The sequence below is a fragment of the Gopherus evgoodei genome, chromosome 11, assembly GCF_007399415.2.
Source record: "Gopherus evgoodei ecotype Sinaloan lineage chromosome 11, rGopEvg1_v1.p, whole genome shotgun sequence".
Taxonomy (NCBI): domain Eukaryota; kingdom Metazoa; phylum Chordata; order Testudines; family Testudinidae; genus Gopherus; species Gopherus evgoodei.
Genome location: NC_044332.1, coordinates 24811856 through 24839483, shown reverse-complemented (window position 1 = coordinate 24839483; position 27628 = coordinate 24811856). Strand labels below are relative to the sequence as shown.

Genomic DNA, 27628 nt, shown 5'->3' with positions numbered 1-27628 from the left:
CACAAACAACAAAAAACTGGATATGATCATATCAAAGATGCCTAGGAGAAATCCAGAACCCAGATAGATGCACTCTGTCTTCCCTTCTTCAACAGAACCCAAAAGAACTGGGAGGGCTGCCTCAAACTCCTTCTAATGAAAGAAGCTCTGAAGCCTTATTTGACTGAGACTGGAATGGTCAACATCAAGAGGCACCTCAACTCTGAATACCCAATAAACATGGTTATATGCATGGCAAAAGTAGTGTCAAAGTCCCAGGCCGAAGAGGAACATGAAGACTGATGCTGAAGGCTCCTCACTGCTAAACCCTGCAGATTTGAGAACAGCTTTAAATGATTTTGTTCACTAGAAGCTTCCAAGATCATGTGACAAGGGCATATATATCCCAACAGTTATCTATACAGAAAATTCTCAAAGCAAAACAACATCAATTTCAGAAGCCCAAGATAAAGATTCTAAATTATGCACCCTATTTGCCAGAGTATATGAAATTTAGTAGATAAGTGAAGAATATTTGACAGAAATAGTTTATTGTCCCTTGATTAGTTCCTACAATTCAACAAAAATGTATATTTAATTAAATTAATCAGTTTAAGATCTTTAAAAGGAGCATCGTATTTTACTAAAAAGGAATCTTACTAGAATAGTTTGCTTTTCTGATTATTACAGAATCTGATTAACTATCAAATGCTGCTTAGTGGGTAGCTGAAGAAGTCACTGTCACAGAAATTTGGACTGTCCCCCCTAGTCATAGCTGTAGATTTAGAAGACAAACCTAAATTTGACAAAGAAAACCTTTTACAAGTTTTTTTTTTCCATTGTCTTTTTCTTGGCTGTAAAAATATACATTTTAAAATTAATTGGATGTCACATCTGAAAATTTTCACTTGGAAGTTGATTTAATTGAAGATTCAAATTAATGTCGCTGTTATTTGAAGGTCCTGAATCATCAGAAACAGAAATAATATCCTGCTCAACCACAAATTTCAAAATTTTTAAAGATAATTCCCTCTGACAATACAAAGTTACTTCAGGAACTATCGAACCAGAATCAGCTACACTAATCAAGTAACAGGATTCTTCTTTGCTTTCACACTTCCTACACAATGAGAATATGTATATGTATATACTTGATCATAAGTCAGTTTGTTTATATGCCAACCCCCCAAGACGGATAAGTAAAAATGGAAAATTTTTATAACCCATTAATAAGCCAACCCTATAATTCAGGGGTCAGAAAACTTTGGCTCCCAGGCCATCAAGATAACCCACTGGTGGGCCAAGATGTTTTGTTTACCTCGAACATCTGTGGGACTGCCATACTTGCATATTTTCTCAATAGCTCACATGGTACTCCTTCAACTGTTGATTATATCCCACAAGAATGGGAATATATGAATTCCTCTTTTCTTAGCCTAGCAGTTAACACTGTTGAGAGCCTGAAATATAACATTCTGAACTATGTATCCATTGATAGCAAAATATTCTGAGAGTCCTGCATAAAAGGATGTCAAGGCTGCCATCAGACAAATGTTATAAATTTGTGGGGCTAGATAGCTGAGATAATAGACACTTTTTTCCACCCTGGAATAAGCCTTTTCGCATGCTCCCTTTCTGAGAAATCTTTTTTTTTTTAGGTTATTAAACATTTTTCTAATGCTGAGTTTTTGCTTTTCATTATAGACTCAGTGGCTGTTCTTCTGGTCTCCTACTTCGTCACAATGATAGAAGCAGAAAAGTAACAAAATGTGTTTGGAATGTCTGACTGGTTCTGGGCCATTCTTCATAACCAACTTTCAGATTTAGCAGAAGTGAATCAAAATAGGTCCATTGCCCCAGCAAAAACATGTAAGTCAGTGCAACTTCAAAATGAAAGGAGGCAATGGTCTTCCCATGACATGGGTATATAATCATTTCCCTCACTTTCAGTCCCAACCCGCGCACTGTATCAGGAATGTGGCCAGCTATATAGAGTCAACAATCACTTGGAAGAGTTCCTTAGTAGCCTTAAATCCTAAGATGACAAAGTAAGTAGGTTTTGCACATTTTCTGTCAAAAGAGCTTAAAATCTACAGGGTCCACACTTACTTAAAAGAAGTCTCCCATAAGTCCAGAACAGCCAACATTGTGGGGTTCATTGCATACAAATTTTCCTTTATGTAACTGCAAGCTGACAAGAAAGACTTGTTCCAAGGTTTTGGCACAACTTCCATTCTAAACAAAACAGTAAAATAAAGTCTCCAATTAGTCAAGCTAAGAATCCAAAAGATATGTATATTTCCTTAATAGTTATAATTGTGTTGCATGCCACTGAGATTTACAATTTGGGAAATAAAATTAATTTCCTCTTTCACTCTTCAGAAATTAAAAATATTGTCCTAGAATATTGGGGAGTACATATAAAATTAAATATTGAGATAGAATTTTATGCTAAAATTTAACCAGAGATATGTAACTCATTCATGGTCCCTTATGACTTCTTAGAGCTCATCAAACCAATTAGATAACATGCATGCTGCTTATACAGGTAATTAACCAATATTTTTTCTCAATGATCTTGAATATGTAATAGGTAAGGCCGTATGTTTGTCACAACCATGATTTTTGTTACAATATCCATGCATTCTAAGGTCTTTTAATAAAAAGTGATTGCCTTTTTCACCTCAGTCTGCCTGCTACTAAGTACAATTTTCATGTATTTTTACATATTTGGCACTTTGTGGTATCCTGCTAACTTTGAATACATTAAAAACTGTTGATCATAGTTATTTAACACTTTCTAATGGAAAATAGATTTAATAGTTAAAATATTGTGTGTCATGACTTTTTAAAAAGCTAATATAACAAAAAAAAATTGTGACAGAGATTAACGTTTCTTGCCTGTAACCAGAGTTCTTTGAGATGGACTCTGCATGTTTACATTCATGAGATGTGCTAATGGTGCGGCTCTGATGGTGGAATATTTTGATAGCAGTACCTGTCTCTCTATTCACTGTTCCTGAATATTGTGAGGACCAAGGTACAGAAGGGGACATGGTATTCCAGCCACCTCATTTCCTTCCAACAATCCCCTCAAATCTGACTTTGGAATTAGGACTCGGAGAAAGAAGGGAAGATGGTCTGAAAGTGAGACTAGAAAGAGTGTCTGTAAAAGAACTTAAGTTACAGGTAAGTAACCTTCAGTTCTTCTTTGAGTGTCCTCTGATTATTCTCATTCATGAGATAGTTTTACAAGCAGTATTGATCTTGAAGAAAAGTGGGACATGGAGTCCTAATTAAAGAGGGATTGACATACTGCTCTGCCAAACTGAGCATCTGATCTAGACACTAGGTCCAAAGAGCAGTGTTTTGTAAACATATCTATGGATCTCCACATTGCAGCCCTATAAACTTTTGTACGTGGAACATGTCAAAGGCATGCATAGCTGTGGTGGAGTGAGGATAGGGATGGATGCTAATGTGTAGGCTCCTTACATGCATAGCCTAACCCAATTGGATAATGCCTAAGAGGTGATCACTTAACCTTTTTTATTATTAGCATAATGTGAATAGATTAGGAAACTTTCTTAACTATTTAAATAATAAACTCAAGCCCTTATTGCATCGAAAACTAAATTACAGAATTTGTTTTTCACCTGCATGTGCATGTGAGCTTGGGAAAATTACCAGCAGGTTAATTGACTGATTAGTATGAAATTGGGTTACCAGCATAATAGAAACCTGTTGGTGACATAGTACCACTTCATCTTTTTGGAATACTATAAATCGCAAGTCAGCCATGAGAGGCTGCAGTTCACTCACTTTTCTAGCTGATGTTACAGCTATGGTGAAAGCTGTTTTAATTGAAAGGTAAAATAAACAGTATTCTCCCACTGGCTCAAAGGGAGGCTTCATAAACTGTGTTAGGATCCAATGCTGGTGAAGAGTTCTTGACTGGTTGGTAGAAGTTCATCAGCCCTTTCATAAATCTTTTTACTGTCCCATGTGTGAAAACAGATTGTTTTCTATGAATGATAAGTCAATATGGTTGCTAAATTAACTTTAATCGATAAAGAGACTTGAAAATTTCAGCTGTACCATGTATTCCAATATAGTCTGAATGAAAGCTGTGGTTAGGACTATATTGTTACTCTTTGCGCAGAGGAAAATAATCTCTTCCACTTGAGAATATACCACTTATGGGATGATTCTTTCCGATGAGTTAATTAAGACGTGTATCTCTAGTGAGAAGATTTTTCTAATTCTTCCCGAGCCCTATAGCCCAAGATAGCAGGCACTAACAGGAAAAATAGATATGAGTAATAATCCATTCCATGCTGTAGAGCCAACAGATGTGGAGTGAATGGAAAGATTGGTAAATTCCTTTGAATCACTGAACGAGGTCTGGGAACCACTGTTGCCTCAACTATTCTGGGGCAACCAGAATTACTTTATCTTATTTCATCCTCCTTATTATGCTCTGGATGAGGGGAAATGGAAGAAAGGGATAAAGAAGATCTTGCCCCCAGTTTATGAGGACTGTTTTTTAGATGGATTGGCTGTCTTTTCCTGTTCTCGAGCAAAATCTAGGAAATTTCATGTTTTTCTTGGTTGAAAAGCTGTGTACATGTGAATGACCCCATGATTGTAAGCTCTTGTGTACCACTGATGTTTTTAATGACCATCCATGGACTTCTGTCCTGCCCCTTCTCACTTGGCCCACAAGGCAGCTAGGTGCAGAGCTAGAGCCCTGTGCAGATACAAGATTTATATCCACAGATGTGGGTATACACAGAGCTGCAGCACTCTACCAGGAACCACAGCGGCGACAGCAGCAGCATGTTGGGCCACTGCTCACAGAAGTCAGTGCCCCACGCCAGCAGCTCCTCCAGCGTGGCTGTACCGTCCACAGCCCTGGCCCCGCCCCAACTCAAGCCCCACCCATTAGGGCAGGCACCAAGAGCATCGGCAGCTGTCCCTGGTCACACTGCTCTGCGCAAGTAACTCGGATGCTCCTGGACAGCAGGCCCTTTCACACAGTGGTCTGTCTCTCCAGTCCAGGGGTGTGCGAGCTGGTTGCACACAATAGCATGGCCAAGGACAGCTGCTGGTGCACCTAGTGCCCACCCCAGTGAGTGGGGCTGGAATCGGAGCTGGGAGAATGCAGGAACCAGCACAGGGCACTGGCTCCTGCATGTGGTGGCCTGACATGCTGCTGCTTTTGCTGCTGTGGTTCCTGCTAGAGCCCTGCAGCTCCACGGATATCTTGTATCTATGCAGGGCTCTATGTAGAGCTACAGCAAAGATCTTGTGCTCACTGCACCATTCCTACAGAGCCACTGCCTCCCACAGCTCCAGGGAGTAAGCTCCAACTTATTTTTTACATAACTTACTCCTATCATTTCATGACAAGGTCTCACACTAAAAGCTCTTAAGCAAAGTAAGCAGCCATTGGGAAGAGGGAAGGTCCTCTCATGGATCTGTAACTGGTTAAAAGATAGGAAACAAAGGGTAGGAATAAATGGTGAGTTTTCAGAATGGAGTGAGGTAAATAGTGGTGTCCCCCAGGGATCTGTACAGGGACCAGTACTATTCAACATATGCAGAAATGATCTGGAAAAGGGGGTAAACAATGAGGTGGCAAAATTTGCAGAGGATACAAAATGACTCAAGATAGTTAAGTCCCAAGCAGACTATAAAGAATTTTCCCACACCTTGAATATTGAATGCAGGTCTGGTCACCTCATCTAAAAAAAAGATATATTAGAAATGGAAAAAGTGCAGAGAAAGGCAACAAAAATGATTAGGGGTACAGAACAGCTTCCATATGAGGAAAGATAAAAAAAAGACTGGGACTATTCAGCTTGGAAAAGAGATGACTGGGCAGGGGATATGATAGAAGTCTATCATGAATGGTGTGGAAAAGGTAAATGTTATATACCCTTCTCATAACACATGAACCAGGGTCTCCCAATTAAATTAATATGCAGCAGGTTTAACACAAACATAAGGAAGTACTACTTCTTCATACAGCACACAGTCAGAACTCATTGCTGGGTGATGCTGTGAAGGCCAAAAGTATAAATGAGTTCAAAAACAAATTAGATCAGTTCATGGAGGATAGGTCCGTCAATGGCTATTAGCCAAGATGGTTAGGGACCATGGTTTGGGTATCTCTAAACCTCAGACTGCCAGAAGCTGAGACTGGATAACAGGGGATCATTGCTCTGTCTCTGAAGCATCTGGCACCAGCCACTGTCAGAAGACAGGATACCAGGCTAGACAGATCATTAATCTGACCTAGTACAGCCATTCTTATGTTGTCCTTGATGACTTGAACCACCTTGTGATGAAGATGAAGCAGAAAAGATTTGGAAACCCATTGTATTGCTGTCAGCTCAGATAGCATACTACTGTATGTTTGCTTTTCCTGGGAATTCCAATGGCTATGAACTATCCATTTATTGAAGTGTACTCCTCATCCCACACCAGATGTTTCTGAAGTTACTGATGGAACTGGAGGGTTGAAAGTCAGACCCTCTTAAGAATATTGTGACTGAGTCTCCCATGATAGAGACAATTGCAAATTCTTTGGTATGGACTTTGTTAGAGACATGCTGGGTAAATTTCATTTTGAGCTGGGTGTAAGTTGTTGCATATACAGCTGAGGCTATTAAGCCCATTAATTTAAGAAAGAATATGGCTAACTGAATCTTTAAAAACCTCTTCTGGAAGAAGTGCCCTCCCTACTTGACAGTCCAGAATTATCCGTGAAGGGGATCATTTGAGTGAGTAGCACGAGCAACTGCTCCAAATTTATCCTAAGTCCCACCTTCTCAACCAGATAACCTTAGGATACATGGTTCTGGATAGATATTCTTCTAGCAATGGTTTGAACAGCAATTTAATAGTCATCTAAATATGGGTATCCATGTATCTATTGTCTCTGTAAATGCACTACAATAGCTGAGAGGCATTTTGTAAAACTTCTGGAGCCAGCAGAAAGACCAAACTGAAGGACCTTGAATGGGAAATTACCTTGCCTACTAGAAAACAAAGACGGAGTCTGACTGAACTATGGCAATACGCATCATTCATATCAAAAGCTGCAAACCAATTCTGTGTTGAAAGGGAAGGTATTATAAATGCTAGGGTCAGTATATGTAAGTGGCACTTTCTGACAAAAGAATGTTTTCTCAATTCTAATATAGGTCAAAAACCTCCATCCTTTTTCAGGATTAGGAATTATCTTTAATAAAGTTCTTTTCCTCTGAATTCCCTTGACACCTCATCTATGGCCACTGTTGTCAAACCAGACAGAACCTCTGATCTTATGAGAAGGGTCCCTGAATAGGGGTGAGATAGAAGGTATACTTGAACTAAAACTTATCGAGATGGTTCCTTGGCCGATGTAAATTGGCATACCTACACTGAAATCCATGCAGACTGCACACTAAAATCAATGGAGCAATGTCAATTTACATCTGCTGAGAATGTGACCAATAATCTTATGATCATTTGCTGTGGGACTACATCCAACCTTATCATCATTTATAAATGTTAAATGTTACAACAAGAAATTTGTTCTCAAAATTTTGTCAGACTATCCACATATATTTCAGAGCTTTAATACGCAACTATATGAGTTTATGCAACAAATAGCTAATATTTATTTTTAGTGATATTTAGCATGCTCCAGTTTGGATCAATTGCCTTTGTCTAATAAGGTTTCCCTACGTACAGTATTCCCTCCTACTGCTGTCTAATCAGTGTTCTTGAAGGAATATGTTTTCTTACTCTGCACGATGAGGTGGAAGAAAAGCTTGCTTCTTGTCTTCATCTTTTTCCCTGGGATCTCTTAAAACAAAGTCAACTAAAAGAAGATATAAAAAAAGCCAAAACATAAATATGCTTAGCAAAGGAAAAACAACACTACACTAATGGATCCAAACAGTTGGGCAACCCCAATGAAGTGAATGATGATGCATGGGTGTAACTGTACAGAGTATGTAATTCAAAATAATTTTATTTAAGTGACATTTACAAAATAAAAGCAATTTTTATGAAACAGCGAAAGTGTTGAATGATGCCATATTTTTCCCTTTAGGGGAAAAAACATGAAATCCTGTGGAACTTTCCTATTAAAAATATGTATCCAACATCTCAGTCATGTATAAACTTCTAATTTATTTAATGATGGTATTCACAATGAATTTATATATTTCAATAACTCATAATATTCATACAACTAGAAAGAACAGACATCATCATCAATTTACCTATAGCTTTCTTTACACTCAGAAGATAGTCTTCTCTCATTTCATCAGACAGTAAATATATACTTTCGCTGAGTACTTTCAGATGCTGTGGAACTAAATCCAATACATGCTCCAGCCAAGAGTCTTCCATTGGAGCGACATGTTCTGTATCAATTCCATGCTGAATGTAATAGTAGTATTTCTGTACATTAAAGGCATTAAATAAGTTGGCTCCATTTGGCATTATAACAAAAAGATAAAGATGTCATTGCTAGTGCTGCTTTTGATGGAAGCATAAGTACATTTCAAGGGTACTAAGGGTTGTTTTACATTATAAACTATATATAACTAAGTTTAATTTTAGCTTTTATCTGATTTCTTAATGCATTTATTAAGTGAATCAAAATTATTTCTAAAAGTTATAAAGATGGTATAATTGCATTCAAAAATATCATGTCATAATCCATATTAAACATTGATAACAGTGCCTCTACAGAGCACTAGCTTTCCAGTCAGTAATGTGGACACTGCCACAACACACACATACTGAAAGTCCTAACAAATTGCACTCAGAGACCTTCACTGTGTTGTAGCAGCATTCACGTGGAACTTTACAGCACAGCTGGTGCACTTTAGTGTCATATTCTGACTTGCTGTGCAGTAGTTTGCCATGTAAACCAGTTCTTTGCCAATATATAACAACCATGCTGAAAATTGTGTAGACACAGAAAGAGGAGTCAGAGATGGAATATAAACCTTAACTTTGAATTTGCTTGTTTATTTGGTTTAAAGCTGATTTTTGAGATTAAGATTTTCTACTGTGGGTGCCAACATTATTCTCATATAATTAGCATATACATCTGTTGGACCCACAAACCCACAGTTGTGCATATCAATCAGACAATTGCATCACTAAATTGCAAATGCAACTTAGAGTCCTCTATCTGATTAATTTCCTAATACGTTCTCATGAGAAAAGAAAATGTAATCATAACAAGCACATTTTAAAGTGATATTTTGAATTAATTTGTTTTAAAACATGCAACAAATTCCTAATGATTTTTAAATAACTGTCAGAAACACAGATTAAAATTATATATATTTTCTATCCAGCACATGTTTTCTTCTTTTTATTTGGGTTTTACTAGTCCATCTGTAGGATCTGATTAGCTTTTTGTTTCATTTTATCTTTAAAAAGTTAAGCAAGTTAGGATGGAACTAATTAGAAGTAGTTTTCTACTACAAGATAAAACAGACAGCTGGGTCAGACTGAAGGGGAAGCACTGGTGAAACTCAAAGCCATCCACCATGCTGCAAAAAAGGAAAATGCAGTTTTTAATCTTCAAAGGAAAGCCATGGATGCGGATTTCACCAACACTTAGTTTCCTCATAGTCCAACAGGCATGTCAGTTTTATTTTGTATTACAAAAACTACCTCAGGGCATGAAGCAGGATAACATTTATTTTTTTACTAATTTTGAAATAGACAAGCTAATCAGACTGCAGATATGAGGTAAAAGTATAATTATAGGGAAGCTGGAAAAAGGAATACTAAGCAGTGAAGGCAGGAGCAAAGGACAAAATGCTATACACTCTGCTCCATGGCCCTAGTAAAAGGCAAACAGCAGAAATCCGAGTAGAAAACAGACCTAATTTGCAGAAGGCAGCTGTCGTAGTTCCACCATATGTTCCACCCACTCTGCAGAAACCCCGCTGTGGTTCAGTCGGAGGGTTAGAATTCTATGGGGTTTCAAGAAGCATTTTAGGCTTACAGTAGATCATCAGGAATAAGCAGCAGCCGCTGCAATGTAAGCTTCTCTAGAAAACTGTTAGATGTTCAGGATATCCATGTAAGTTAACTCTTCTTCTTGCAACATTAACTACTGCTCTACACTTTCATCCTTCTTGGAGAGGGGATTAGGGAGTGGAAAATGTAAAGGCACAAGAGGTAGAATGTTGCTCCAGCAATTTGTTCCTTCACAGAGGTTCAGAGACCAGCAGAGTGGCTAGCCCTTTCTGAAGAAGCTCCTAAGATCAGTAAGGATGCACCTAGGTTTTCCTATCAATTCTCTGTCTCCACGTGGTTTGAAGTCCATGATGGCCACTCCTTCAGCATGGCCTTTAAAGGTCAGCATGTTTGGGAAGCATTTTCTCCCTTCACAAGGGTTATTCTGGGAGGGAGTGAATAAAGTGCATACAATGGAAGAAGAGGGGGTTGGAATAGAGTGAGAGAAAATACAGATCTGTGCAGACTGATAGGAGAGACAGTTATTGTGGAATATAATTTACTAATATCACAGGGGAAAAGAGCTGTTGGACTCTGTTTGGAATGTCAATCATTAAAGGGGAGAAGAAAGAAAACAAAGATCTGTTTTAGCAGATTTTAAAAAATTAATTTACCATCTAAATTAACCAGATAACAAAGTTCTTCATAATAAAACTCTTTGCTGTGATCTTTAAAATCTAGATTTTAGCAATTTGGTAATATGGTAATTAGATGATCTATAAACACGTAGGACAGGCTGTCAGTGGCTTGATTCATATGAATAGGTATAGTAATAAATCAGTACCTAATTCTGGCCAAAGGAAGGAAAGCGGCATAATCTCTCCACAAATAGGCACGTTTTTATGTTACAAAAGCAGAAATGACATATAATATTTTCTAACTGAAACAAACCCAAAATATAATCCCCTTGTGAATTCTATTCCTGCTAAAAGTAGAAATAACTTATGAGGGTAGAACACGTTGCTTGGTCTGACTAGATGCACGTTCTTACATACATACTTGTGTCTCAAACTCGTTTCCCACATGACAACTCCCCTTTATACTCCTCACAGATATTAGTCAGAGTATCCAAAAAGCAGTGTCTTCTTAACTTTCTAGTAGTGAAACAGTAAGTAAGGTCAACTCTCTCAGCATGCTACTGCCTGCAGGTTTTCCATCACACACATACTTTCATTGCCAAAACTAATATGGCCACTTACAAACAAAACAAAAGAGCAAACTCAAATTTATTCAATGTAGAGGATTTGCGACCAAATTATTAAAAAAAAAAGTTATTCTAAATTCTCAAAAATAAAACCTCTGTACTGTATGCCAAAATAAATCTAAAGTGCCTACCACCATACAAATTCTGAATATTAGTCATCTTGTCACTATTGCAGTGAAATAAAAAGCAATCATTTATAATAATACTGCAAACAACACTGTCTTAATTACCAAAATGTCTTTCTCTATGGGCGTGGGAGAACCCGTTCTTGGAGACTGGGTTTCATGTAGTGAAACAGGCTGTTGCAAAGTAAAGTCTTGCTGCCTAACAAAACAAAAATGACATAATATGCATTATGCAGTGTTGTTGTAGCCATGCTGGTCTCAGAATATTAGAGGTACTATCTTTTATTGGACCAACTTCTGTTGGTGACAGAGACAAGCTTTGTGTGTCTGTCATCAACAGAAGTTGGTCTAATAAAAGATAGTACCTCACCCACCTTGTGTCAGTACTATGTTCTTCAGACAAACTGTACCGGCATCTCTAAAAGATACCATATCATATCTCATCTCAGCAGTGGTCAAAAGAATGATGCCTGCGACCAACTGAATCATAAGTATAATCAAGAATTCTGTATGGACCCAAATATTTTTCCAGACAATGGAATAGTTTACTAAACACCTTTTCTTTAAGGTTTCACAGGTATAGTGCTCAATTCTGCCTTTAAGGTGCATAGGGAACTGTTGTGCCTATTGACCATAGTTTGAAAACAAATCTAATTTTAAGATTTAAGTAGGAAATACTTTGAGAATATCAGTTAAGGTATCTTTATTTAGTAATTTCTTTCAAATCAAGGGACTAGTCATATTAGCAAGGACTATTCATGTAGGTAAAGTTGGCAGACTCAAACCCATGGTTTGTGAAAAAATGGTCTTACACTTATGAGAATGTTAAATATATTCTAACAAGCCATTTAAATTAGTCCATTACAATTAGTTGACAATATTAAAGAAAACAAGAAAGCTCTTCAAGAGGAGATATGTCTCTAATTATCCAACATTGCCACAACTTTGTTATTATAATTGCACTATGCTAGTCAAATTTTTTTATATTTACAGTTAGTAAATTCTAACCCATACATTTTTGTTTGTTTATTTGCTTTATGCTAAACTACAGGATTAGATTCTGTCTTTCTGTTTTAATGAATTTGTCAATATTTTCGTACCAGTATTCAGCTGTGAAATAGTCCATCTCATACTCACCTTAGCAGCAGAAACACATAATGAAGAATATATTCAGTAAGAAAAACTAATATTTATAATATATTTAGTTTACAAAATTTCCAGATTATGTTAAGAAACAGGATTTATCAAACCAGTTCTTTTCATTTGGTGGACTGGTTTATCAGAACGATAGTTTTATTCCACAGTTTATTATATAATAATGGTTCATTTATGGCAATAAAATATTGTCAGTCATGCTGTAGGCATTTCTGCATCTGTGCAGCCAGATAAAAAATGGTCAATGACCCAGGAAATTCTCTCCACACTGCTAAATATTTAAGAAACAAAACACAAAACAGGTTTTTTATAAACATCTTCAGGGCATTGTAAAGGTTGAGGTAGTTCCCTAAGAAAGAAAAGATTCTGGAGTAGCACAAGCTTCAGGGTATCTTACTAAGATTTTTAAATAACTTTAAAATATTTTAAAGATCCATTTTAATTATAGTGACACATCCTCACACTAAAATAACTTAGTAATTATCTTTTTTTGGAAAATCATTTCTCATTAGAAAATAAAAATGACAAAACAAATTTAAAAATCTTCCAGATTCACGAACGGCTGATATACAGACATTTTCCAGACACTCCTGGATATCACTCCTTGCTGTATTATAAAATACCAAGTGTGTCTTCAGTTAATCAACTGGGAATATTCTAAATGCAGTTTACTAATCAGTATCAGGGGGTAGCCGTGTTAGTCTGTATCCAGAAAAACAATGAGGTGTCTGATGGCACCTTAAAGACGAACAGATTTATTTGGGCATAAGCTTTCGTGGGTAAAAAACCCACTTCTTCAGATGCATGGAGTGGTGCCACTGGACTCCTCATTGTTTTAATAATACCAGTGTCCACAATCACAGCTTTCTGTCCAAGTTATGAAACTAAGGTGGAGCTCAGCTAATTATGCGTAAAAAGTGTCACATGAGCAATAAAAAATGTCAGTATGTGCATTTCTGGGTAATTTTATCACACTTCAAATAACATTTCAAATAGGAGTGAACAAGCACTTTCTGAAAAACTAATAAGCAGCCCGAATCCATCACACATTCCCTGCTGAATCAAACCCAAATCTTAAAGATTTTGATCACCTGATAAACTCCAGCTGCCAAATCTACTCTTCATCTAAATTATACCACCTGCCCTTTCGTTCCCCAAAAGAATAATATGGCTAAGTCCCAGTTTGCACAGTTCATAAATTACTCATATAGCCTCCCAATTTTAGAGAAATCAAGAGAAGTGTACAGAAGAGCATCTTACCTGGTAGTTTTTATTTCTTAAACTGGGGTCATTTTTTGCATTCATATACATAATCTGTTACTGTCTTGCAATCTTGAACTTTTTGTTATATTAACATTTTTTTAAATTTCATTTCAACTTTGAAAGGGAAAAATGCATTTATACAAACACAAGAAAACTCACATGATGATGTTAACAAGAGTACTTCTGAAATTTTCACGATCTTTTTTTGGATGATAGCTGCTCCATGCTTTAGAAGTTGATGTTCCAGCAACTGGTTCATTAACCATAGAGTCCTGTATCCTGCGTCTCTTATTCCTCTCCTCCAAATATTGTCCTTGCATGAAATAGATATATGCAAGTTGCATACTATGAGCCCAAACATGGAATGTGCTGAGTACCCTCTAAAGATTCTGAGTTCTCAACTCACATTTATTTCAATGAAAGTTCAGATTTCTCAGCATCTTTCAGGATCACGCCCTACATCATTTGCAGCAAAATAAATGAAACAAAACTAATACTTCCTTGTACTGTATAAACTGTTAAAGAATATTTACATAAAATCTATTTAAAGATCTGTAAAGTTACTATTTTAAAATATTTCTTAATTTTATTTCCTGTGAATGGGTCCACGTATTTTTGACCTGTGTCTTTTTTTTTCTATCATAGATACAGAATCCCATTTCTGTTAACTGCTAAAGTAAATCTATATTCTAACTATATTTCTTTTGTAGTTTTGGGGTGAAATTCTGGCTCCACTGATGTCAATTGAAGTTTTGTCACTGATCTCATTGGGGCCCAAATTCTATCCATTGACTGTATGCAACATTTCACTGACTACTATACTGATTACGATTAAGGATTTCTAATATTCAGATATACAGTACTAAAAATGAATCTGACTTTTTGGAAACTTACATTATTGTATAAACTCTTTTTATGCTAGATCGCAACACAATCTTTTAAGTGAAATATATTAAAATATGCAAATATTGTAAGGATTCTCTTCACTGTTTGACTAGTTTTATGGCAAACATTCCATTTCCTAAACTAATGGCTTTTCGGTAATCTACAATCATACGCTAGCAGCTAGAACTGATAAAGAAAATGTTAAATGAACAATGTTGTACTAAACAAGCAAATCACTTTTCCAGACCTAAAATACTAATAAAATAATAAACAATATTTTGCACTTCTACAGCATTCTTTATCCAAGGCGATTATGGCACTTTACAAACATTAATGAATTTACCTGCACCATGTTTGTAAGATAGGTAAGTATCATTGCACCCATTTCACAAAGGAAAAAAATGAGGCACATAAAGATTATGACTTGCTCGAGATCATATAGGAAGACTGCAGCAATTTGGGAATAAAATTCTATTCTCCTAACTCTATAATCTTGTATTAACTCAACTTTAAACTATTTTTTTCATTAAATACTGAGTGGTAATCTTACCAGGTGAAAGCTCATTTTTGACAATAAACTGATCTGGCTCATCATCTTTCTGCTCTTTTCTCAGATGAAATGAAGGAGAAGCTTGCTGCCACTGTGGCTTAGAGCTTACCTGAAATAAATATTTCATTCTTTAGCTTTATAAAATAACAATAACAAGAGATAGCTACATGTCTTTGACACACTTAAAAACACAATAAATTACAAAAGAAAACAGCAGACCCATAACATATAATAATGGTAACAAAGCAACACAAAAATAAACAGAATTCCCTATTTTTCTCTAAAAACAGGAGGTAATCATTCAGAAACTCATTCCAAAAATTAGTAATAATTTATAATAGGCATAAACATAATATTTTATTCTAAGTTAACAGTACAGTATATACCCACTACTAAGACAGACGCCAGACATTTATGAAGATGAGATTGATATGGAAAAAAAAAAAGCAAAAGCTAAGAAAACAAGGGAAAAAAGAGGTTTAATAGAATCTTTTTCTGGTTTAGTATGGTAGATATCAACAGTTTCTCCCAGTGAAATCTACAACCAATTTATGTAACTGCTGCTCCCCAAAAAATATGATTTGGGATCCAGAGTACCTATCCCGTTCAATGTTTTTGTTTTGTTGCTTTTTTAACACAAACAAAAGGCTTCCCTTTTTGAGGGCCCTAGCTCCATGGCAAGATAACATAATGTACAATATTCAGCCATCAGTAGCTTAGCAAATCTCACCCTGCTTACAAGAATCCAGTACTACCTTTCTTAAGTATAACTTATTTAAACAGCTCCTTCAGCCTAGAATCTTTTTTTATTATTCCGAGGCCAATGTCCCTGGAAATATGTTTGTAAAGGAAATGGCTTCTCAGACTTAACTACACTGACCCCACAATTACTCAAAAGCATTGCCCTTATCTTTTCAAGGGGCAGCAATATTCAAGAATCAAGAAACCTTATTAGTGACTGTTTACACTGCAACTGGGAGGTTTGATTTCCAGTGCAGATAGACAGATATGCTAGCTCACCTTGAGTTAGCACAATAAAAACAGCATTGTGGACACTGCAGCATTGGCAGTGATTCAGGCTAGTCACTCAAGCTTGGACCCAGGGAGTGAGGCGGGCTTGGAGGTAGGTGGGTAGCCCAAGCCACTGCCTGTGCTGCAGAGGTCACACTGCTATTTTTAGCATGCTGGCTTGAGCGAGCTAGCACAAATCACTCTACCTATGCTGGAAATCACATCTCCTAGACAGTGTAAACATACTGTGACAGAGTACTGATAGCCAATAGCTAATTCCCCACAAGCTCTGATGGAAAGGTAGAAGACGAATTACCTAATCAGGCTGTCAGCTGATGAACTAAGGGGTTAATTATCCCATCAGCTGAGAAGGTAGTTAAAAAGCACAAGAAGGAAGTGAAAAGGGAGAAAAAAATCTTCCTAGCCAGAGTCCCTTTCTTTTCCCTGGAGAAAGGGCTGAGGATTGAAGGATGCTTCAAGTAGAAGATACAGAATGAATTATATTCCAATTTTTCTATAACATTTATTTTATAGCTTTCGTCTGTAGCTTTTATTCTTTTCAATATTTTCTGCTCATCTAAGTTAACTAGTCTGTTTTCCTAATATTTCTTGTTCATATATGTAAAGCCTTTTTGATTCCAATGTATACATTGCAATGAAGTCCAGTTTTCTCTGTGGGATCCCCCATGCTTTGCTGCACATTTGAAAATAAAAGTTGTCAAAACAAAAAATTACAAAAATATTACCTGAGCCAACTGTGGCAAAAATTTTACAGTCGTCTTCAATAATTTTCCTTTCCCAGTTGGTCTGGGCTACAAAAAAGAACAAAAAGAAAATAAATTGTATAAATATTTAAACTAATACTACTAAACTTCTAAGCATGCTAAAACTTATGCTTTATACTATAATTTTGTTTTTGTTTTCTGTCCAATAATTTTCACAAATATAATCACTTCATTTCCCCTATTCTCTGTAGATGATGGTTTCAAAAGATATGACTACACTGTGTCTGGGAGCATACATACAGCTTGGAGCCTGGGTAGACAGACTTGTGCTAACTCTTCTAAAAACAGCAGTGTGGCTGCAACGGCTAGGGTTATTGCCTGTCTGGGTTTTCCCAGGATTGTCCCTTTTTTGAGGTAGCTATCCCAGGAAATCCTTCAGGATGTTCAGTACACACTACTGGCTATCCCATGAAATAGGTAAGGGTGCTCAGTACATCATGCCAGCTGTGCAGTGTTATGGACTCAGGATCATCCCATATATCCTGGGGGGGGTTGTACCTGAAAAGTGGCAATCCTAGCTGCAACATAGGCAGAGGCTCGGGTAAGCCACATGAGTCAAAGCCCACCTGGATCTGAGCTCAGGTCTCTAGCCAAATTGTCACCCATGGCATAACATCCACATTATATATTTTTAGCATGCTAGCTCAAGCAGAACTAGTACAAGTCTGTCTACCTAGAGCTGGGCGGTACACTGCCAGCTGTACTGTAAACATACTCTTAAAGAGTCACTTTGTACCAGCAAGCATTCATAATAATATTTTGTCAACATATACACAACATACCTTTCTGCACACAAGATAACAGAAACAACCCTATGCTGTCTTTTATGTTTACCACAGACTCTCAGAAATGTGGAGCTGCAAGGGGCCTCAAAACAGAGGTGCTGACTTTCACAGTTCCCAGGGGGTGCTCAACTCCCACTCCATCCCAGGCCTCACCCCTACTCCATCCCTTCCCCCAAGCCCCTGCCCCTTCCCTCTGCCTCTTCCTGCCTCCCTCCTCCCCCACACCACTGAACTGATTTTTCCTTTCTAAGTAGAAAGTACCATCTTTGTCTTTACTGAATTTCATCTTGTTGAATGCAGATCAATTCTCCAATTTGTCAAGATCATTTTGAACTCTAATCCTGTCCTCCTATAACTTGGCAACCCCTCCCAACTTGGTGTTATCTACAAATCTTATAAGCATACTCCCCACTCTATTATCCAAATCATTAATGAAAATATTGAATAGCACTAGACCAAGGACTGAGCAAACAGGACCCCACTACATATTCCCTTTCAGTTTGACAATGAGCCGTTGATAACTGCTTTCCGAGTATGGTCATTCAACCAGTCATGCACCCACCTTACAGTTATTTCATTTAGACCACATTTCCCTAGTGTGCTTATGAAATTGCCATGCAGGACTGTGTCAAAAGTCTTACTACAATCTAGATATATATCACATCTGCTGATTCCCCCCTACCCACTAGGCCAGTAATCCTGTCAAAGAAGGAAATTAGGTTGGTTTGCATGATTTGTTCTTGACAAATCCATGCTGGCTATTCCTTACAATCATATATTCCTTCAGAGATTTACCAATTGATTGTTTCATAATTTGTTCCAGTATCTTTCCATGTATGTGTGACACACTGTGCCCCATGTTCAGCCCATTATATGATTATGATATATTGTGTACAAAGTATGCCTTGTGAGGTATCATTTGAAAAAACACATCTGCTGAATATTATTATCCTGCTGAAATGTGTGTAACATCACTGCATATAAAATTGTAGGAGTTGCCAAGATTGTTAGCGAAATATGTTGTAGTTCTAGGTAACATTATCAGACCATTTTCTCAAAGACAAAGGCACACTGGCATGCCAGCTAGGTGCTAAAAGACCATTATCTGCTTAATTGGATATTCACTAAGAGGGGAATTGTAAACAAGATATTTACAATTCATCTGAAGGACAGTTGGCAGCTCACATATTCCATGGAACTGCCTGACCCCATGACCCAGCAAAGACTTTTCCAGGACAAAGGGTTAGAATATAAGAAGGGGAGAAAATGCCTTTAGACCCCTCTCCTCCCCCCTCTCTACTCATGGCAGCAAGATTTCTTGAAAGACAAAGGTGCATCACTGAACTGGGGGAGAGTGGTCCTGGCCTGGAGGTCTTTTCCATCCAGTACAGACTGTTGGAAGCTTTCGGGTGAGAGCAAACCTTTTTACTTTTAAACATATTAGCCTTGGTAAAGTTTAGGAAATTGCTTGCATGTTTATCTTTTTATTTCTTTTGTAACCAACTATGATTTTTATGCCTTATCTCTTGTAAATCACTTAACATCTATCTTTCTCTAGTTAATAAATTTATTGTTTTATCTAAACAAATGTATTTGGATTCAAGTGTTTGGGAAGCCTCCACTTGAGACAACAAGGCTGGTACACATTTATTACACTTTATTGGAATGATGGACTAATTTATGAGCTTCTGCGGTCCAGTGGGCTGCTGAACAGTACAAGATGCACATTTCGGGAGCGGGGGGGGCAAGCCTGGGACTGAGGGATATGTGGGTGTTGCTTTGTATCTATTCATGGGTGGCTGGGCATAGAATTCATCCCCTCAGCTGGGACTGACTTTGCATGCGAGTGGCTGTGAGTGATCAAAGTCTGGATAGGTTTGCTATTCACTAGCAATGCAGTGTAAAAGGCATCTCAGGCTGGAGAGGTAAGGGGACACAGCAGTTCAGGTTTCACCCTGGGGAATGTCATAGTATCAAAGTCAGGCTGACTGGTCTATAATTCCCCAGGTCCTCTTTGTTCCCTTTGTTAAAGATATGTACTGAGTTTGCTCTTCTCCAGTCTTCTGGGACCTCACCCTTTTTCCAGGAGTTCTCAAAGATAAGTGCAACCAGTTCCAAGATTGCTTCAGCTAGTTTAGTTCCTTAAGTACAGTAGGATGAATTTCATCAGGCCTTGCTAACTTGAATACCTCTAGCATATCTAAATATCCTTTAACATGTTCTTTCCTTATTTTGGCTTGCATTGTTTCCCCTTTGTTGTTAATATTGTGTTGAGTATCTAGTCACCATTAACTTTTTTAGTGAAGACTGAAACAAAATAGGCATTAAGCACCTCAGTTTTCTTAATGTCATCAGTTACCAGCTCTCCTTCCTCAAAAAGTATCTACATTTTCCTTCATCATTCTCTTTCTCCTAATGTATTTAAAAAACCTCTTATTGTCTTTGATGCCCTTACTAGGTGTAACTAATTTTATGCTTTACCCTTTCTGATTTGTTCTTACATGTTTGTGCTATTCTTTTGTACTCCTCCTTAGCAATTTGTCCATAGCTCCACATCCTGTAGGATTCCTTTCCAGTTATTAAACAGCTTCTGATGGAGCCATACTGGTCTCTTCCTATTCTTCCTTCTGTGATGCTCTGTACCTCAGGGGAACACCCTGCACCCCCATGTTCATCCTTATAATATGATTGTGTGGTATCCAATGCAAAGTTTGTCATGTTGGGTATCTTCGGAAGGCTCATGATGCACTGAGCATTGTTATTATAGTAATGTTATAGGTTGTAATTTCATGTATACAGTTATGAAGCTGACAATGTGTCCTCATGGCTTAAAACAAGCTCAGGCAAAACCCTCTGGAGCAGAGGGGCAGTTCACACCTCATCAGGGCACATATGGGACAAACCCAGCCCAGTCTCACAGGAAGAAAGGACACTGGCCTAGGCAGCAACAAAGGATCTGCTGGACTCTTAAGTGAGTCACCCCACTTCCCTTGGATAGTTTGGGACTATGATGAGGTAATGCTCACCTGACTCTGAAGGGGGGGCAAAGCCAAGAGGGAAGAAAGAACATGATAAAAGGGAGAGACACTTGCCATGCGCTCTCTCTCTTCCACCTCCATCTACAGACACCATCACCAAGCGACTGAAGAGCTGATCAAAGGGGGAGCCTTGCTGAAGGGCAACCAGCCAGCTGTGGTGAGAAGCATCTAAGTTTGTAAGGGCACTGAAGGTGTTAAGATCAGCTTAGAATGCATTTTACTTTTGTTTCATTTGACCAAATCTGGCATGTGCGTTGACTTATAATCACTTGAAATCTATCTTCTGTATGTAATAAATTTGTTTAGTCTACCTGAAGCAGTGCGTTTGGTTTGAAGCATGTCAGAGACTCCCCTTGGATAACAAGCCTGGTACATATCAATTGAAAACTCATATAAGCTTGCAGCATCCAGCAGAAATAACTGGAATCTGCAAGACAGAGGTTCCTAGTGTTGTGTCTGGGACCGGAGAAATTGGTTAGTGTAATTCAGTTGCAAAATCCAACCAGCGGCTGGCCAAAAGTGCTCACTCACTTACATGGAGCAGCTTACATGCTAGAGGCTGTGCATGAACTGCTCAGGAGTGGGGGTTCTTACAGCAGACCAGGGTAAGGCTGGCTCCCAGAGTCAAGGATTGGAGTGACCTAGCAGATCACCAGTCTGTACAGACATATAAGATTTTGAGCAGATTCCCTCACTGATTTCCCTCTTGTTGCTCCTATGACCCTACTGTTTTTCATGTCTTCCCACAACATCTAAACCTCTATTAAGATCACCTTTTTTATATTTGCCTGTGGGCTTTTGTTACCTCCCCCATTTGACACCACTTAATCCAATTATCATCATAAACTTGTGGTCAAAATATTTCATTCAAATCTTTTTTGATGGAAAATGGTCTTTTTTCTAAACCAAAACTCTTGCAGAGTACTTTCAGTTTTTCCCAAATGTTCTGATTTTACATCAGAACATAAAATGATTTTCCACATTGGTTACCCCCTTTATTTCCCTTTTTCCACTGAATGCTATCCAATTAATGATGGGCTTTTTTCCCCTCACTTTTTCTAGTTGTATTTTGTTGTTGTTGTTGTTGTTCTTCAATTGTTCACTCTACATTTTCCAAACCTGGAGAAGCTTTTAAAAGGACAGAATAGCAAAGGAAAAATTACAGAATGAAAAAAACAATTCTTCCACCACAGGACTGGATTTTTCACCCTAGACCAATACAAGTAGCTGATGGTTCACTTATGAGCCCTTGAGATCCACACAGATCTTGCATCTGCACCTCTTCAACACTGCTGTACAGCCCCCAAGTTTTGGTTCAGCCTTGGGGCAGCAAAGTTTCCATAAGCCAGTTGTCAGCCAGCTCCTCCATCTTCAGGAACTTCCATGAAGGAAGTTACCCCTCTGCATTATGAAATCAGCACAAGTTACTGCAGATTCTTCTCCCATAAGTTTTGTGTGGGGAAAGACAGTTACCTTTTCCATAACTGGTGTTCTTCAGGATGTGTTGCTCATGTCTATTCCACAATGGTGTGCTTGCTCATCCCGTACACCTGTGTCTGAAGTTTTTCCCCTAGCAGCATCCATAGCAGAGCACCCCTAGCAACTCCTGGAGAAGCACCTCCATGTTGCGGTATAAGAGGCACCGCACGCTCCCCCCACCCTCAGTTCCTTCTTGCCAGACAACTCCGACAGGGGAAAGAGGGTGGGATGTGGAATAGACATGAGCAACACATCTTGAAGAACACCAATTATGGAAAAGGTAAATGTCTTATCTTCTTCAAGTGATTGCTCATGTGTATTCCACAATGGGTGAATCCAGGCTATATCTGTTGGAGGTGGATAGGAGTTCACAAATTCTCGGGACGGACCACAGCCCTGCTGAACCCAGGATCTTCCCTGGTCTGGGAGACGATCGCATAATGCGAGGCGAATGTGTGAACTGAAGACCATGTGGCAGCCCAGCAAATGTCCTGAATGGGGACATGGGCTAAAAAGGCAGCTGCCGAGGCTTACACCCTAGTCAAGTGTGCCCTCACAACTGACAGCGGAGGGACTCCCACCAGGTCATAACAGGTACGGATGGACGAGGTGATCCAGTTGGAGAGTCACTGAGTTGAGATCGGCCAACCCCTCACGTGTTCAGCCAAGGTGATGAACAGCTGCAAAGACTTCCTGAACGGCTTAGTCCGCTCCAGGTAAAAAGCCAGAGCCTATCTCACATGCAGCGAGTGGAGGCGGCGCTCCTCACTGGATACATGGGGCTTGGGACACAGGACCGGCAGGAAAATGTCCTGATCTATGTGGTAGGCTGAGACCACCTTCAGAAGGAACGAAGGATGTGGGCGGAGCTGGACCTTATCCTTATGGAACACCGTGTATGGGGCCTCGGATCGCTACCAGGAAGGCTACATTCCATGAGAGGTGTGACCAGGAGCACATAGCTAGCGGCTCAAACGGGGGACCCATCAGCTGGGCCAGCACCAAGTTCAGGTCCCACTGTGGGACCGGGGGCCTAACGTAAGGGAAAAGATGATCCAATCCTTTGAGGAATCAGTCATAGCCTGGGAGAATACCGTGTGCCCCTGCACAGGCGAATGGAAGGCCGATATGGCCACCAAGTGCACCTTGATGGCGAGGGCGCCAGGTGAGGGAGGTAGTCCAAAATGAGCTGGATTGCGGCAGCCACAGGGGAGACACTCCATTCAACCACTCATCAGGAAAACTGAGACCACTTTGCTAAGTAGGCTCAGTGCATGGAGGGCCAACCGCTTTCCAAGAGGACACACTGAACCCTTTCCAAGCACATCCTTTCCTCCTGGCCTAACGATTGAGCAGCCACACCATGAGGTGGAGTGCCGCTAGGTTGGGTTGGAGGAGGTGGCCCTGGTCCTGAGAGAGCAGGTCCAGGCAGGACGGTAACGGCCAAGGCGGGATGACCACCAGGCTCGTGAGAGTCCCGTACCAATGCTGCCTGGACCATGCCGGGGCAATCAGGAAGACCCAGGTCCTGCCTATCTTCATCTTTTCCAGGACCTTGCCACCAGTGTAAGTAATTACACAAAGAGCAAGGTAGTACAGAATATTTTTTTTATGTAAAAAGTTAAACTGATAATGCCACCAGAGAAGTGCTGACAGTGCCATGCATGGGCTAAATCCAATGTGCAGTTATAGTAAAAAAAAAAATGTATGCCTCACTATTCCTTATCCAGAAGTCCCTAAATATGTGGGTTATCTTTCTATTTAATCTTGATTGTGTATGATGATCTTTAACAGCTATTTAGGTATATAATTTCACTATGGAGCCACCTGCTAACATTCATAGCTGAAGTTGCAAATCAGCACTCCATTACATATGCAGTGTTTATACTCTGCATAATTCTGAAAATAAATTTAATCTTAAACTGTTCATGCTCCCTCCCTCATATAAGAATTCCCTATATGCAGCAAACTGTACCAAGCTACCGATGAACTTGCTTCTGCAGTTTATAACACATTTTATAATGACTTTAGAGAAAGCTCTGCCCCTTAAAAATCCTGTAAGAACAGCAACACAGAAACAAAATGTCAGTTTATGTTTACATTTCAAAACTAATTTTAAAATTATATGAACAGCTTCAAGGAGGATTATATCACTTTTGAATATCTCATTTTAAAGAATTCAGAGCGCAGACACTGCACTTCTGTTTTCCTAGAAGAGGATATCATCCTGCAATCAACTTTCCACTAATGAGATTAATATGTGAAAGTCTCCTTCAACAAATATGGTTATACCACCTGATCTGTTACTCAAACAGTATGCGTGTTTAAGTAAATGTCAGAGAGGAAAAACAAGTCATTTCAAAAAATTTAATCCAGTCTGTTTACTTAAGACAAAATATAAAAAATTTCCATCCAGTTCAAAAGAAAACCCCCTATGTATGTGAGATTAGCATAAATATAAGTAACAACTAGCCTGAAACCATACATAAGCAAAATACTGAAGTAAAAGAAAGCCCTCCTCTGTTCAAAAGTATGCACAAATTCTGCATATGTTGCTATGATTCTATCATCAGGCTATTTGAAAAACAAACACTCTAGGTTTTATGTGGAGGGGAAGAGGTTACAATACTCCTTGTGGTCCTGATCTTGCAAAGACTTATGCATGTACTTAACTTTTGCACAGTGAGTAGCAGTACTATAGATTTTAGGACTATTTACACTGGTAAAGTTAAGCCCATGCATAAATCTCTGCAGGATGTGGGGCTATGTGTACAACCCTAAACCAAGCACCTCTTCGCTCTTCCTTAAATCCTTAACACCTTGTTCTCCATAGCTATAACTCCCTTCACTCTTTCCTACTGGTGCCCATTGTCTTCCCTATTCTAAACTTTTAGGTATAGGGCACATGTCTTATTCTATTTGTAAAATATCAGGCACATTTACTCTGTTTTAAAAAAAATCTGATGAAGCATGGCAACATTTGATTACACACTGAAATCTCCTCACATTTGGGTATTGTGATATAAATGAGATAGTGAGAGTGATATAAACCTGGCTGAAGTGATTTAAAGATAGAGGCAGTGACCAGTACGTACACAGGAGCATGAAGGGAACAAGGTAGCAGTAGGTAAAAGTAATGCCAAGTGGTGCTGGCAGTGGGCACAAGAGGTCACCACAATAGTGGTGGTGTGCACATATGTTCCTCGAGGCTGCAGCAGCAATAACAAGGTCATTACGGTAGCAAAGGGATCACTGAAGTAGGTTATTGCAACAGCAGGGACATAAATCATTGTGGAGTGGAGGGGGAAATCAGTGCAGAAGCAGGGGGTAGGGAGAAGGTAGGGGGATGTCATTATGAAGCAGGGAAAGAGCTGTAGCTGGCACAGGAAGGTCAGTGCAGGATGGGGCAGGTCAGTGCGGGGCTGTCTCTAGGGACGCTGGGGGAGTGCAACATAGTGGCAGTGAGGGAGCTCAGTGTGGCGCAGGAGGCGGGCAGCTGGGGGGCTGGGGAGGGCAGCGGTCAGTAAAGCAGGAGGCCAGTGCGGGGCCGGGTGTTACGTTGGTGGTCGGGGAGAGCAGTACAGGTTGAGCGGTCAGTGCGGGCTGGGGGTCGCTCTAGGGGCAGAGGAGAAGTCAGGTGACTGTGAGGTCCGTGGCTGTAGCGGAGCAGGGGAGCAGTGTGGGGGAGGGGTTGCTGGAGGGGGGGCAGTTGGTCAGTGTGGGGGAGGGGTTGCTGTGGAGGGGGGGCAGTCGGTCAGTGCGGGCTGGGGGTCGCTCTGGGGGCAGAGGAGAAGTCAGGTGACTGTGAAGTCCGTGGCTGTAGCGGAGCAGGGGGGCAGTGTCGGGGAGGGGTTGCTGGGGGGGGAGAGGCTGGGCGGTCAGTGTGGGGGAGGGGTTGCTGTGGAGGGGGGGGCAGTCGGTCAGTGCGGGCTGGGGGTCGCTCTGGGGGCGGAGGAGCAGTCAGGTGACTGTGAGGTCAGTGGCTGTAGCGGAGCAGGGGGGCAGTGTCGGGGAGGGGTTGCTGCGGGGGGAGGCTGGGCGGTCAGTGTGGGGGAGGGGTTGCTGTGGAGGGGGGAGCAGTCGGTCAGTGCGGGCTGGGGGTCGCTCTGGGGGCAGAGGAGAAGTCAGGTGACTGTGAGGTCCGTGGCTGTAGCGGAGCAGGGGGGCAGTGTCGGGGAGGGGTTGCTGTGGGGGGGGAGGCTGGGCGGTCAGTGTGGGGGAGGGGTTGCTGTGGAGGGGGGGGCAGTCGGTCAGTGCAGGCTGGGGGTCGCTCTGGGGGCAGAGGAGAAGTCAGGTGACTGTGAGGTCCGTGGCTGTAGCGGAGCAGGGAGGCAGTGTCGGGGAGGGGTTGCTGGGGGGGGAGGCTGGGCGGTCAGTGTGGGGGAGGGGTTGCTGGGGGGGGGAGGCTGGGCGGTCAGTGTGGGGCCGGGAGTTGCTGCGGGGGGCAGGGGAGGTCAGTCGGGGACAGGGCTGGGGGGTCGCTGTATGAGGCATGAGGCAGGGCGGCGATGGAAGCCGCTGAGTAGGCGTGGGGAGGTCGCTCCCAAGGCCCGTCCCCCTCACCTGCTCGCTGCCCATATCTGCGGTTCCTCCCGGCTCGGGGGCTCCGCTCCCACGCAAGCTCCTGCCAGCTCCCCCGGGGCCCAGTCGCCGACGGGAAGGGGAGGGGCTGTTGTGTAGAGGGAAGCCCCGTTGCTTAGCAGCGGTTCGGGCCCAAGCTCCGCCTCCGTAGCGAGACGCAGAGCGAATCCCAACGGTCCCCGCCGGCAGTGCGCGCGCCTGATTGGCCCGGAGCTTGGGGTGGCCCTAAAGCGCTGTGACAGCGGCTCTGGGTTGGGTATTGCGGGTGAGGCGAGAGCAGCCTCGCGGGGGCGGGGGCGGTTAAACAGATTGAGCGAGACGCTCTTATAGCTCCCCGAACGCCTGCAGAGCCCGGCGCTACGGAGCTGGGGGTGGCGGAGGGTTTGTTTTCTTCTGAAGCAGCGATAGCCGCTAACTGCGCACTACTGGCCGTGCCACCGCGAGGTTGCTGTCGCCGTGATAGTCCCTGAGCGGGACGTCTAAGGGGGCTACTGCTTGGGAGCACTGCGGGGATGGGAGCCGCCCGGCTCCAGAGGCCCCGGCTTTAGGGGCCAGCAGAACACGCCTGCCCCTGCTGGCGGCCACAGGAACACTGCTGGGGCCGCTCGAGCAGAGGCTGGCGTGGCTGGCCCTGGAAGCATGTGCTTGGGCGGCGCTGGGGTCAACTACACTGGCCCTTGCAGGAGTCACAGAGGTTGTAGAAAATCATGGAACCTGCGATGTCTGTGACAAGCATAGAGCGCT

The 27628-nt window shown here is 40.9% G+C and overlaps 1 protein-coding gene across 2 annotated transcripts; it reads right to left on the bottom strand.

Moving 5' to 3' along the window:
* Positions 1-8188: 8188 nt before the first annotated feature.
* On the bottom strand, positions 8189-26960 carry LOC115659332 (dynein heavy chain 7, axonemal-like). Of its 2 annotated transcripts, none has more exons than XM_030579249.1 (6): positions 26867-26960; positions 16963-17028; positions 15206-15314; positions 13930-14083; positions 11458-11551; positions 8189-8439 (listed from the first exon to the last, which is right to left on the bottom strand). In XM_030579249.1, the coding sequence occupies exons 1-6, from the start codon at positions 26879-26881 to the stop codon at positions 8203-8205; spliced, it is 675 nt and encodes a 224-aa protein (XP_030435109.1). In that variant the 5' UTR covers positions 26882-26960; the 3' UTR covers positions 8189-8202. The 2 variants fall into 2 exon arrangements, with proteins under 2 accessions (XP_030435109.1, XP_030435110.1); XM_030579250.1 differs by having other exon boundaries at positions 8353-9548.
* Positions 26961-27628: the final 668 nt, after the last annotated feature.